The following is a 13,493-nucleotide window of genomic DNA, read 5'->3' on the forward strand; positions in this document are numbered from 1 at the left end:
AATATTAATTAGTAATAAAGATAAAATAGGTGGTTATTAATATTAATAGATTTTTTGGGTTTTGGGGGGGGGTCAAAGAGTAAATGTTATGAGTTGTTTTCTCATGTGTATAGCAATTAGTGTTTAAAATAAAATGGATTGGCATCAATTATAGATTTAGAGCCTCAAATCCGAACACTTTGAAGTTGACACTTGCTGACGCCCAGTTAGGTTTTAAAAGTGCTAATGACATGTTTCTTTGATTAATATATAACATCCAACCTTTTTTTTGTTTGTTATGTTATGGATTCGTGTGGCTCTCCTTAATCGTAAAAGATTATATGCTAATCCTTTCATGTTTTCCTATAACTCACAGTCCCCTAATCCACAAACACAAACCAAAAGATAAGTTTAATTGGTGATAAGATTAAATATGTTGGTTTGTAATCATAATATATAATGGTTAATCATATAATACAAATATGAAAAGCAGAAGTACGAGGCCTTTAATTTTATTTTATGAATATGGACGGATAGAGACGTATTATAAAATACTACAACTCTTCTTATGGTTACAAAATATGAGAAAGCAACTCTACTAGGATTATAAAACATTCTTCTTATCCACACCTTTAGTCATTAATTATAATATAATCCTGCAACAATTATATGATCTAATTCTAATCAATGTGTCTTCAGAAAAATTATTCCTGAATATTATTCGGTCGGGTCGATACGTATACGACGCAATATATATACATTACAAAATGGCTTACGTAATCTTAATAAGATAGGTTTAACAAGTGATTAATTAATTAATGTCGGATGGTAAAGAGTGAGTGGATCACTACCTTAGTTTGATTGCTTAATACTTTGTTTGTGGAGAATAATGTTGAGTTTGGATCAATAACACTAAACCAATAGCATATAATTAACAGAGATAGGATTACAAACCTTAAATATATATAAATAACTAGCTGTTGGCGCGCAAGTTTTATAGATTTATTTTATTTTTTATTATTGTTTTTTTCTGTTTTAACATTATTTTAGTTTTTACTATTGTAATTTTTGTTATTCCTTTTTTATATGAATTGTTTTTTTTTAAAAATTTTTTGTATTAGTTTAGTATTTGAAATGTTTATTGTTATTTGCTATTCGTCAGAGGTCGATGGTAAGTTTCTATGATATTTCTCTTTTTTGCTAGATATGAGATTAGAGAGAGAAGGTTTCTTGTGTCTGGTTTTGATCTATTCTATGATAGATGTTCTAAGATCTGGTTTGTTTTTAGTTTTTTTCCTATACTCATATTTGTTTACTCCGGCCAATGGTTTCAAAATCGGTGTCATATGCAAAGAGTTGCTCTTGTAAACAACGGTTCTAATAGATGTATTCCCTATTCTGTTTAACTATCCAGTTCCAAATTTATGTATCCGACTTTTTCCGATTTTTCTTAACCGGTTTGATTGTTGTGTAACCTTTGGGCCTCAAGTCCATGCCCTTTTGAGTTTATTAATAATTTTTTTGAAAAAAAATTGATGATGTAGCCGATTATGTGGCGGAAGGAGAAGAGAGAAAATATAACTTTATATATATAGATTAATAGAGATAACGAAAGAATAAATTAGTAATAAATAAAAAATTTGTAAGACTTTGTAAAGTGGTGACTGGTGAAAGTGCATCAAAAATATAAAAGTGTTCTTCACACAACTCTTCTTTAAGATCTTTAAATGATCATGTAGTTGAAGCTTAGAATAGGTGAAAGCATCACACTTTAATTGTTAGTGCAGTTGGAATTTTCTTGCTACAGGAATGATCCAATGAAGCAATGCTCCAAAGTGACTCCTTATTGTGATTTTATGGCACATCAAAGTTACAATCCCATCTTTTATCGATTCTTTTCATTTGGTAAACTTTGTAAGAATATATTCTGATTTCTTGCATCATATCAACAAATTTGTTAATAACCTTGAGCTTTAATTTTTTTTTAAATGAAAAAAAATCTTTATAGAATTTACGAGGGATGTCAATTTTTGTAAAGCTGAAATGAATTTTTGTCGTTGTCTAATGTGTTCCTACTAATTACGTGATTCTTTTGCTCATTTTCTTATATTTTTCAGATAATCATATCTTCCTATAAATAGAAACTTATATGTAGTTCTAGTGATTTTAGGCTGTTTAAAGTTGTGGAGCCTGATTGTTTGTTGGTGTGTGGAGTGGCAATTGTTTTTCTAATTTTAGTCTAATTTAAATTAACGGTATCTAAAACAAAATCTGAGACTTAATAACAATAAACTCCAGTTTTATATAATAAAATGTATAAAAAATTGTATGTAAAATATTTATTTTTATTTTTCTGAACACAAGATGTGAAATCTCACGTAAACTTTAATACCATAAATTAAACGAGAAAAGAAGAAGAAAAGAGGAAAAAATTGAAATATATATTTGTCTCAATATAATACTAGACGAAAAACATGTTATCATGTTGACCCAAAAAGTAATGTTATCTTTCGATAGCATATTAATTATAGTATTTTATTCATCTATATACTAATTACTGTGTTAACAAGAGATGGCACTAATCATTCTAATTCGACATTTTTGTACTTATTTCTTCATTTTGATGATTATACTAATTATGGAGTGATCGATTAACGAGTATAGAAATAAAGCATGTAAAGAAATGGTTATGTCTATAGAAGAATTAGTACTTTGTGTATTGGCCACGAGGGGGGTCACTAGAAAATGTTTGGGCGACCCACTAATTACAAAAATTTCAAGACTCAATTATCAAATTAGCCACTAAACTCCAATTCACAGGACACAATATTATCATATAATGTCAAGGAGAATGTATGTGTCTGAAAATTTTGAAATTGAAGAAAGAATAGGTAAAACAAAAGCATCTGAATAATTATTTTCCTTATATAGATATTTCCCAAAGTGATAGATTTGACGTATGTTGTATCAGCCACAGAATCGAATGTGTCATTGATGGTCAGATACATCTTTCTAAAAAAAAAAAAAAAAAAGCTATAGATCTCTGCGTACATTTCATCCTACGGTCAAGTCACCATGCATGAATTAGCTAATAACAAAATTTTTAACTTTAAAAACTTGTATTCCATTATTTAGTTCCAATTTTATAGAAATGGAGATTATTAGTATTAATTTTTTTAAGAAATCGTAAAAGTAATAAAATCAAGTTCCGTCAATAAATTGTGAAATTACGTCAAATACGTCATGATGATTATGATCTTTCACTCTTCCACCACTATAACTTACGAATTATAGTATTTTTTTTTCTTCTTATTATATGCTCTAGATGAACATATTATATAATCCACAAGACCCACTTCTAAATTATTCACTTCACTTTTTCTAACATTATAAAACCCTTCTCTTCCCCACTTCTTCTTACTTCAAACTAAACTTCCCAACTCTTCACACAATAAAATCATACAAACTCTTATAACATACTCATATAAACCAAACTATAAAACCATCTTTTACCAAAGAAAAAAAAACTATCAAACCATGATTCCGGCGGAAATCACCGGATATTTCCAATATCTATCGCCGGAATACAACGTAATAAACATGCCTACATCTCCAACCTCTTCCTTAAACTACCTAAACGATATGATCATCAATAACAACAACAGCAACTATTCCTCATCATCCAACAGTCAAGAACTCATGATAAGCAACAACAACTCAGCTTCAGACGAAGATCATCACCAAAGCATCATTATACTCGACGAGAGGAAACAGAGAAGGATGCTTTCAAACAGAGAATCCGCAAGGAGGTCGAGGATGAGGAAACAGAGACATCTTGACGAACTCTGGTCTCAGGTGATAAGGCTTCGCAACGAGAACAACTGTCTTATTGATAAGTTGAACCGTGTGTCGGAGACTCAAGATTGTGTGTTGAAAGAGAACTCCAAACTCAAAGAAGAAGCTTCTGATCTCCGACAGCTTGTTTGTGAACTGAAATCTAACAAGAACAACAACAACAGTTTTGCAAGAGAGTTTGAAGATAACTAGTATACATGTCTATGTCTCATCGGAGTGTCAGATATTTTGAGTTTGTGTCATTCTCTGTATCAAATCATGAAAAAGATCGAGGGTGTTTTGGGGTTTGGTTGTTTCTCGAATATATTATATATGTATTGAAGTTAAATAATCTAACTTAGTTCTTGAACATATTCATGTTCTCTAATCTCTTATATATAATCTGATTGGTATAAATTACACAATTATGCAGAATCCGAATATATTTATTGATCCATTTTGCAAATTCATTTAGATTTATGTCATTTATATCATAATTTATGTGACTTTTTCGTTGAATCTATATTAATCTTACTTAAAACCCTATTAGAATAAAAATTAAATATATGAAGTGTATATATATATTATGACAATAGAACTTCGAACACGTAAGAGCTTTTTAGAACATAAAGAGACGAATATATATATATATATAATGAAACACAACAAATAGTGATCATTATGTGTATAGTAGTTTGCATAATATTACCATCATGATAAAATAGTATTATAGAATATAATGTAAGTTTATGATGACGACCTCTCTATTAACACAATTTTTGTTAGTTTCTGTTCGCCGCATAATAATAACACTTGCATTGAGCATCATTTGAAAAATTATGACAACCAAGAAAAAGAAAAAAACTAAGATTGCTAAAAATGATTTTTAATCAAATACTTGATCATTAGTTTTTTTTTTCTTGTTTCTTATCTTAAATCCATTTAAAGCATCACTCCGAGTGTGACGAACCCATCAAGAATGTTATCTTGAATTTCACCTGGCGTATTACAATTATGTAAAACTTATATAATAAATTTTTATGAAAAACAATTCTAGTAACTTTTGACCTACTTTACAAATGGGTAAATGGTAATAATAGTCTTTATTTATAAACTGTATCTATTTTTCAACCACAAGTTCTTTTTATATATATTTATCCTTTTGCATTAATGCTATTGACTAACCAATATTAACCACAAGTGAAAAGATATCATCCTCGAAATCACAGCTTAGGATTTGCTCGAATTATCTAGAGAACATTATTATAAGAATCGGTTTTGGACCTATAAACAGTAATACAGTAGACACCATAATCATCATTCTATTCAAAACGTCACTCAATATTAAAAATGATTCCAAAGAAACTATTTGATGACCCATTACGATAAATTGTCTCTATTCAAGATTTATTCAATTAAAAGTTTACTCATACTTTGTATATAAGAAAAAAAAAATGGTTGATCAATGAGTATAATAAGTCTGAAATGAAAAAATACACAATTTACAAAAAGGGAACATAAGAAGACAAAGAATGGTGGAGTCTCTGGTGATAGTGCATGCCAACAATTTCAAACCATAGAGCGTATTCGAGCAGCCTACTAAAGAGAGAAAACAAAAAAAAATATACCAAAAGTGTTTGTGTAATGCGTAACGTTCCGAGAGCTTTCATATAAATATGGAAAAAAAAACGAAATAATAATGTGATTATATAAACAAGTAGGTGTCGATAAAGTAGTTATTGAGTTCTTAAGGTCACTGTCGCAAAGTTACTAGTTTAAGTGTTTAGCCATATTAGAAACGAATGATATACTTTGTTTTAAACGTGATAGCAACGATATTATTTGGTCTCGGATATCAAAAAGACAAAAACAATTATGGGTCAAAGGTATATAATTTTTTTAATTTCTCAGATATCATATTTGGAATGTTATGAGAGTTCGTGCAATACTTTAGTTTTGAGATCCTTTCTCAGTTAGCCTCGGACAGTTTTTAATTTTTCTCAAACGAGCTCTCATAACGTTCCAAATATGATAGGCACCCACAAGCGTCTTCTCTTAACTCATTCTCTTTTGCTCTGGTTCCTCACGTAGAGGTGGTTGTTGCTTCACCATTGGAGGCCGAACGTGCAGTACATGACGCGGAGTATGGGAAAACGCTGAAAATGCTTATCACCTATGAAAAAATCACTGAAAAGATCCGGTCTGTTTTTTTAGTATGTAAATCGGATTAACCCAAACCAGCTAAACCAGCTAAACCAACTAAACTAGACTAAATCAATTTAAACCATCTAAACTAGCTAAACCGGTTCTAATCAATTTAAACAAAAAAATTATAAATAAACCAATCCAAGCAACAAATAACCAGTGGAAGCCTTAAACAAACAATCCAAATAATTCAATTGCATTAAACCAGCATTTAATCCATAACCAAACCAATCATCATCTAGAAATATATATAACACCCTAACAAGTTTCTAAATTCCAGACTAACATCATAACAATTCAAACATTATTCCAAGACAACCAACGAGCTCCTAAATCATCTTCCTCTCCTCGTCATGATTCCACGGATAACACTTTTGCTTTACCTACATCACAGAAAAAGATGCATAAATATTTCCATGTAAATTTACTATTATAACCCTATTAAAGTATTAGAAGAGATTTATTAATGTTCAGTTCATTTTTTCCTTTTTCTTTGCCTTGTGAAATAACCAAGGAAAAAGGAAAAGTTACTATTTCTTTAATTATATTAAATTTCAAAATATTACGTATTAAATTTGTCATCATAATTGTCTAATCTTATTATATAAACCTTGGTTTACAAAGTCAGCCATTAACAAGATCGGGACATGTGTAAATTATAAACGATAAGATGTTGACACGTGTTGATTCTAATATTATTAATATTTAGATAAAATAGAATATTATTAACCCTATCGAAAAACGAAATATATTAAAAGATTATTATAAATAATTATATATTAAAAATTTATTAATAAAATTAAACAAATAACATAATTTCAGTTATGTCAATTTGGTGTATTAATAATATAGGGATTTAAAATGTATAATTAGTTGTAGGTTTTACAATTATAAGGGTTATATGGTTGTTTGAGTTTATAAATGCGCATTATAGTTTAGATTTTATAATTAAACGAGATTATTTATTAGTTTGGATTTATAAAGAGGAGTGAGGTTTAGGTTTTACAATTAAACAAGGTTATTTATCAGTTTGGGTTCATCAAAGAGAATTAGGATTTACATTTTACAAATAAAATATATTTTGAGTTTAACTAAATAAATATTTTTATTCATGATTTTTATTTTATAATATGTTATATTTGTTTAATTTTTAATTTATGTATGAATGTATTATGCCATTCAACAATTTCATTGTCTAAAACATAAGGGTGAATAAAAGATTTTCGAAAATAATATTTTTAGCTTAAATTAAAGATAACAAAAGTTCAATATTATTCGTAATATAATAATTTTAAAATATTTTTTAAAATATATATTTAGTTTTTTAAGATTTGTATTTGAAAGATTTTTTAATGTTTTCTTCAACGATGCTATAATTTATTTTAGAATCTTTATGTTTATTTGCGTTGTTTATATGAACTTATTTACAAATGACTATATTTGTATTTTACATCTTATTTTAGATTGATGTTAATTTGAAAGAACTTTACCATCATATTAAATAATAATTAATTAATTTTCATAGTCTGAGAATGATTTTTTTAAAAATTGAAAGTTAAGAAAGAACAATTTTTACAAAATGGTATAATCATGTTTTAGAGGATAATTGCCAAATTAAGATTTTTTAAAATATTTTAGCAATATTATGAATAATGGTGAATAGCTCCCAAATGTTTGGTGATTGTCAGTTTGACATTACTAGATTTTTATAATTAACGTTTAATAACGAATTTTAAGATACATATATACACGTTTATTTGATACTTCAAACCAAGTAAAATTTCTTTCCAAATGAAAATAATTTTTCTTATTTTTTCGAAAAAAAGATCTGGAAATTATTTTTTAATTTTTAATAAATTTTAATTTTAAATAAAGATAACCCGTCCATCGGACGGGTACTAAACTAGTATATATAGATAATTGTGTTTGACGTTTCATGTTTTCCTTATTTTATACCATCAACGGGTCAATATAAGACTAATTTGTTTTTATTTTTGTTAAGATTTCAAGATGTTTTTGTAAAGCATGAAAAAACAAAGAGTATTTGAATTATATATTATAAGATCTGAATTAAACTAGGTAAGGCGGGAGATGATAGTAAGATAGTTTGTAGTTTGATGACATAAAATTTGATTGTTAGTTATTTACACGAGTATAATCAAGCACATCTTAATTAACTTAATTAGTTTACACAAATATTTGACTTTAGGAAAAAGTTTTTACACATTTTATGTACAGTTCATATATTTCCAAGTCATTTCTAAATTACGGAGTTATTGGAAGAATGATTTTTAAAATTTGTTAGAGTTTAAGATTCTATTGTTATTGGTTTATGGATTTTTAGATTCTTAATAAAGTATTTTGTTATTGGTGTGTTGATTTTGTAATTCCATTTAAAATCTTTTGTTATTCAAAAAATTGAGTATTTATTGATTTTACAATTCTATTAAACTCTAGTGTTATTGGAAAGATGATTTCCTACATATTTGGTCATTAACAACTACTTTTAAAATATTGCACTTATCATAAGGATTTGTAAAATCTATCATATTAAGAATCTATTAAACTCACGAGCATAGTTTGCTAGTCTTAGCTGCTGAAGAGGTTCTTTACTCTTTAAGCAGAGAAGAAATAGTAACGCCAATTGTTGTCACTATTGACGAATGTGAGCTGTTTCCAGTCCGGCCTATTCATGGATGTGCCTGTCTATCCTCATCTTGCCCATAAGTTAGAGATTATGGTGTACTCGTATTATACGGAGTGTTTTCTTTGAAAAGTTGGTCTTAAAAGGTGTTAGATTACTTTCTTAGTCTACCCTATGTTAGGCAGTTGGTTTTTTTCTCTTATTCTCTATTTTAGTGTTTATGTTACACGTTAATGTAACAGGATATTAAGGATTTCAAGTTTTTTGGTGTGTCAATGGATCAAAGAAAAAAGAATTCAAAGACTTCGATTGAGAAAAGCTTTCTCTGTTTTTATATAAATCAAAACAACCGTCCTTCACCTTATATAGCTTAAGAGTATCTATCTATACTCTCGTGAAACATAAATCCTAGAGATATATTCTGTTTATTTTTTTTAACAAACATGTCTTTTTGTAAAAGACATTATATTTTGATAAATACCATGTTATTCAGTTCAATATAACATGTGAATTTTATATGTTACACGCTATTTTTCAAAATTTCACAAAAACTATCTCATTTGTGTTTTCATCGCCGAGCTTTTTTTCCTCTTTCTTTCACACTCCAAAATAGAAAGAGGATAAATTTGTCATTTTACTCCTTATAAAACGTGGGTCCATGGCTATTTTACAATTAGAAAAATGTTCCATGGCTATTTACTTAATTTTTGTCTAAAATTTGGCTATTCTCTAATATTACCCTAAAAATTATCCTCGTAAATGCAAAAGTAAAGGCATGAGGTCACATATTATATACTGAATTTAAAAGTCCCCAATTTTGAGAAAGTTACTTTCAATCTCTTATATACTTATACATCCATTAGGGATTATGAAATGTAGATCTCAAAAACTTTTAAAGGGAGGATTAATTGGTAGAATATCATTGATATGTAGGGTGAAATATTTTAAAATACAATATTTTTTTTAAGCTTTGTTAGAAGAGAATTTTTGAGAAATACTTCTTTTGGTGTACTCTTTTTCAAAAATACTCCTTTTACCTATACATCTAAAAAAAAAATATTCCTATTTAAATATGATAAATTATAAAATTTTATATGGTTTATAAGATACGTCTATATAATAACTACTACTGGGAGATTCATGCAAATAATTTATAACAATCTAAAAGGTTTTAAATATATTTTACAAGTTTTACAAGGTTTTTAAATTTTTTTTGGAAGAGTTTATAAGGTTTTTATAAGTTATTTTTACGCTATTTCTGAAAATATAGAAAAGTTTTTATATATATAAAGATAATTGATGTGTATTATATTTATAAGTTTACACACATATTATGATAAATTTCAATATTTTAAGTGAGTTTTTTTATAAAGTTTTAAAATAGGATATTTTTGAAAAGTAGTATTTGAAAAATGGTATTTTTGAAATTCTCCTTTGTTACAAATACCGCCACTGATTTTTTTCATTAATACCACAATTTTTTTTGTATAAAATAATCATTACAAACAAAACTAAAATGGATAACTTTACAAGTTTAAAATTTTAAATGCAACATATATGATTATATATATATGTATATCTCTATATATATTTTTATTAATTTTTGTATAATATGATGATTCATAACAATTACGAACAAAATCAAACAAAGATGATAAGATAATTATAATCTTGAATCTTAAAAGAATCTTCTAAATATCAATATCATTAATTGTGAAAAATAATTATCATTTTATAATTAATGTTAATTTTATTTTGCTTTGGTTGTATGGATAATAAATAATTTATTATTGTTATTTGGATACATGAATATAATTAATATTATTCTCTGCAAATATTTACCAAAATAAAGGTTTGTTTTGAGAATTTATTTTCAAAATATTAGTATACATTGGTTAATTTTTATTCAAATATTTCCAAAAACAATCTAATTATCCAAAAATATTCAATAATATTCGGATTTACAATTATAAGTTTGGCTGTTTATATTACTACAAATATAAATGTAACTAATATTTTAAAAATTTTGGATTTTGGGGTTTGATTCGAATTTTAGCGAATTATAATAATAATTGTAATACTATTATTATTATTTTTTGGAGCAGTTAGCTAATTTACTTTGGAGTTTGGACATTATTAAAAAGTAAATCACATAGCATAATATTTTTTTTGTTTTTTTGGTAATGTTTCGAACTTAAATAATAATAAAAAAATATCAGATAAGATATATGGATCGTATAATTTCGATAATTTCTTCCCAGATAAAACAATTGATTCTCGAGTAATTCAGATAAAGACAAGCAGAGAAACAAAGAGCCCATTGAAATAAGCAATTTGTAAACCCTAAGGCCTATCTCTAGATTTCCCATAGCAACTCACATAGATTCTCTAGTAAAAAAGCTTTTGATCCGATCAAAGAAGTCATTATTGGTAATAAGATCAATCAAAATCTGAGAGATCGTCTACTAAATCTAACTTAAAAAGCATTGAACTTTTCTCTCTATCTCCTTACTCTGTTTTCTTCTGGTCAACCCCCACGAGATTCCTTCTTATGTAGAACAAATCTGAATTGTAAAGAGAGGATTTTTCCGAGATGGGTCTCTTCGAATCGGTGAAATCAATCGATTGGGAACAAGAATCGTACCCAAATTACCAAGATTTGGGGTTTTTGCCTCTCTTTGCAGTGTTCTTCCCTTCTATTCGATTTCTACTTGATAGATTCGTCTTTGAGGTAAAACTACTTACTCTCTTGCTTTTGTACCCTTTGGAATTTTTAGATTTGTCTTGTCTGTCCAATCGCATTTATTTCAGTTTCACCAACTAACCACACAAGAAAAGTACATTACTTTCAGATTTCTACTTTTAGTAATGACACTTCAGACCAATCATTGCTCTCGAGTCGTGTCTCTGTATCAATTTGCTGATCATCAAAAAGTTTAGATTTTTGTTCTGAAGATAAATGCAATGTAGATGAAGATTTGTTTGGTACTTTGGTAGGTGAAAGTTTACATTTTGTTTTATTGGTGTTTGTAGAAATTGGCAAATCTTGTGATCTATGGAAGGAAGAGTACGAATAAGAGTGACAACACAAAAGAGAGGAAGAAGAATAGTCGAAAAGTACGAAAATTCAAAGAATCAGCTTGGAAGTGTATTTACTACCTCTCAGCTGAGCTACTTGCTTTATCTGTGACATATTATGAGCCTTGGTTTTCAAATACTCTCTACTTTTGGATTGGTCCTGGAGATCAGATTTGGCCTGATCAACAGATGAAGTAAGAGTTTTTTTTGTTATGGTCATCGATCTTTTGTGATGGGATTTTGGTAAATTTGATTCTCTAACTAATCTTTGTTTTGTTATGAGCAGGTTAAAGTTGAAGTTTTTATATATGTTTGCTGCTGGTTTCTACACGTACTCGATATTCGCGTTGGTTTTCTGGGAAACAAGACGGTCTGATTTTGGAGTTTCGATGGGTCATCATATCACAACTCTTGTTCTCATTGTCCTCTCCTACTTCTGCAGGTACATATAAATATATGTTTACACATTTGTGGAGGAAAGGAAATGATCCATCTTTACTCTGTCCTTCTTTTGTTTGATGGTATAGATTATCTCGCGCTGGTTCTGTTATTCTTGCACTTCATGATGCGAGCGATGTGTTCTTGGAAATTGGGAAAATGTCGAAATATTGCGGAGCTGAGACGCTGGCGAGTATTTCGTTTGTTCTTTTCGCTTCGTCTTGGGTCGTTCTACGTCTCATTTACTATCCTTTTTGGATCCTGTGGAGCACAAGGTTTGTTATTATCCCCCGAGCGCTTTCTCTTGAATGATTCTCTAGATGTATTGATGTATGCAATGTGATTTTTGATATGCAGCTATCAAATTATTATGACTGTGGACAAAGAAAAGCATCCTATCGATGGGCCGATTTTGTACTATATGTTCAACACACTTCTGTATTTTCTGCTTGTTCTTCATATATTCTGGTGGGTTTTGATTTACCGGATGCTTGTGAAACAAGTACAAGATCGAGGCAAGCTTAGTGAAGATGTTAGATCCGGTACGCAATAAAAATCTATGACAATATCTTGGACAATCCAGGTAGAGAAAGAAGAAAAAAACTCTTATTAATGTTCACATGTCTTCTGCAGATTCCGAAAGCGATGATGAACACGAGGATTGATTACATGTTGGGAATACTCAAGAGACTTCAGATTCCAACATCAAGCCAGATTCAGTGCAGGATGGTTTTGCTAGAATAGATTGGTTTCTCAATCTGAATTTTGAGTTCAATTCTCTATAAAGTTTGAGCAAATTTAAGATTTTGATTAGACACACTGCTCAAACTGGTTCACTTATTGTTCACTTTTCTTCTATAGTTCTAAATTATGGACTTCATTTATGCTTTTGCAATAACACAAAATACAATCCTTGTATCCTTTCGTAAATTAGCTCCTTCAACATCTATGCAGTAGATTAACACTAATTCTTGGGAGTGTTTTTTTTGGTTCAATGGAGAATATGATTAGTTGCGATAATTTGACTTTGCTCCTAAACCAATACAATACTAAACAGATAATACTATTTGATACAAAGAAGAAAATAATGATCACATTATGTGATCTAATTTGAATAATCTTATATTATGTGATTCACATAGATAAATGAAAAAGAAAAATGAAAGAAAGAGAAAGTAATGATGTTTACGCTTCCCCATATTCACATAGATACTAACGTTCTGTTTGATTTGACTTGAGAGTAGAAAAAATATGAACGTTGTGAAACGGTAACATTTTTTACCGTTTCAATATACATGACTCTCTCTATATATAT

General features: G+C 28.5%; 2 protein-coding genes across 2 annotated transcripts; both read left to right on the forward strand.

Annotated features, from left to right (window-relative positions):
• The first annotated feature begins 3,392 nt into the window (after positions 1-3,392).
• LOC17885085 (basic leucine zipper 43) lies at positions 3,393-4,185 on the forward strand. Its single transcript, XM_006292639.2, has one exon. The coding sequence runs from the start codon at positions 3,517-3,519 to the stop codon at positions 4,024-4,026; it is 510 nt and encodes a 169-aa protein (XP_006292701.1). The 5' UTR covers positions 3,393-3,516; the 3' UTR covers positions 4,027-4,185.
• Positions 4,186-10,973: 6,788 nt separating this feature from the next.
• LOC17885172 (LAG1 longevity assurance homolog 1) lies at positions 10,974-13,108 on the forward strand. Its single transcript, XM_006291467.2, has 6 exons — positions 10,974-11,393; positions 11,696-11,934; positions 12,027-12,182; positions 12,268-12,453; positions 12,536-12,720; positions 12,812-13,108. Exons 1-6 carry the CDS (start codon positions 11,256-11,258, stop codon positions 12,841-12,843), a joined length of 936 nt encoding a protein of 311 aa, XP_006291529.1. The 5' UTR covers positions 10,974-11,255; the 3' UTR covers positions 12,844-13,108.
• The last annotated feature ends 385 nt before the right edge of the window (positions 13,109-13,493 follow it).

Source organism: Capsella rubella, unplaced genomic scaffold (assembly GCF_000375325.1).
Source record: "Capsella rubella cultivar Monte Gargano unplaced genomic scaffold, Caprub1_0 scaffold_5, whole genome shotgun sequence".
Lineage (NCBI taxonomy): Eukaryota > Viridiplantae > Streptophyta > Magnoliopsida > Brassicales > Brassicaceae > Capsella > Capsella rubella.

Coding starts and splice junctions, on each gene's coding strand:
- LOC17885085 (XM_006292639.2), top strand. CDS start 3,517: ATGATTCCGGCGGAAATCACCGGATATTTCCAATATCTATCGCCGGAA.
- LOC17885172 (XM_006291467.2), top strand. CDS start 11,256: ATGGGTCTCTTCGAATCGGTGAAATCAATCGATTGGGAACAAGAATCG. Junction 11,935..12,026: donor TGGCCTGATCAACAGATGAA/GTAAGAGTTTTT, acceptor TGTTATGAGCAG/GTTAAAGTTGAAGTTTTTAT. Junction 12,721..12,811: donor TAGTGAAGATGTTAGATCCG/GTACGCAATAAA, acceptor TGTCTTCTGCAG/ATTCCGAAAGCGATGATGAA.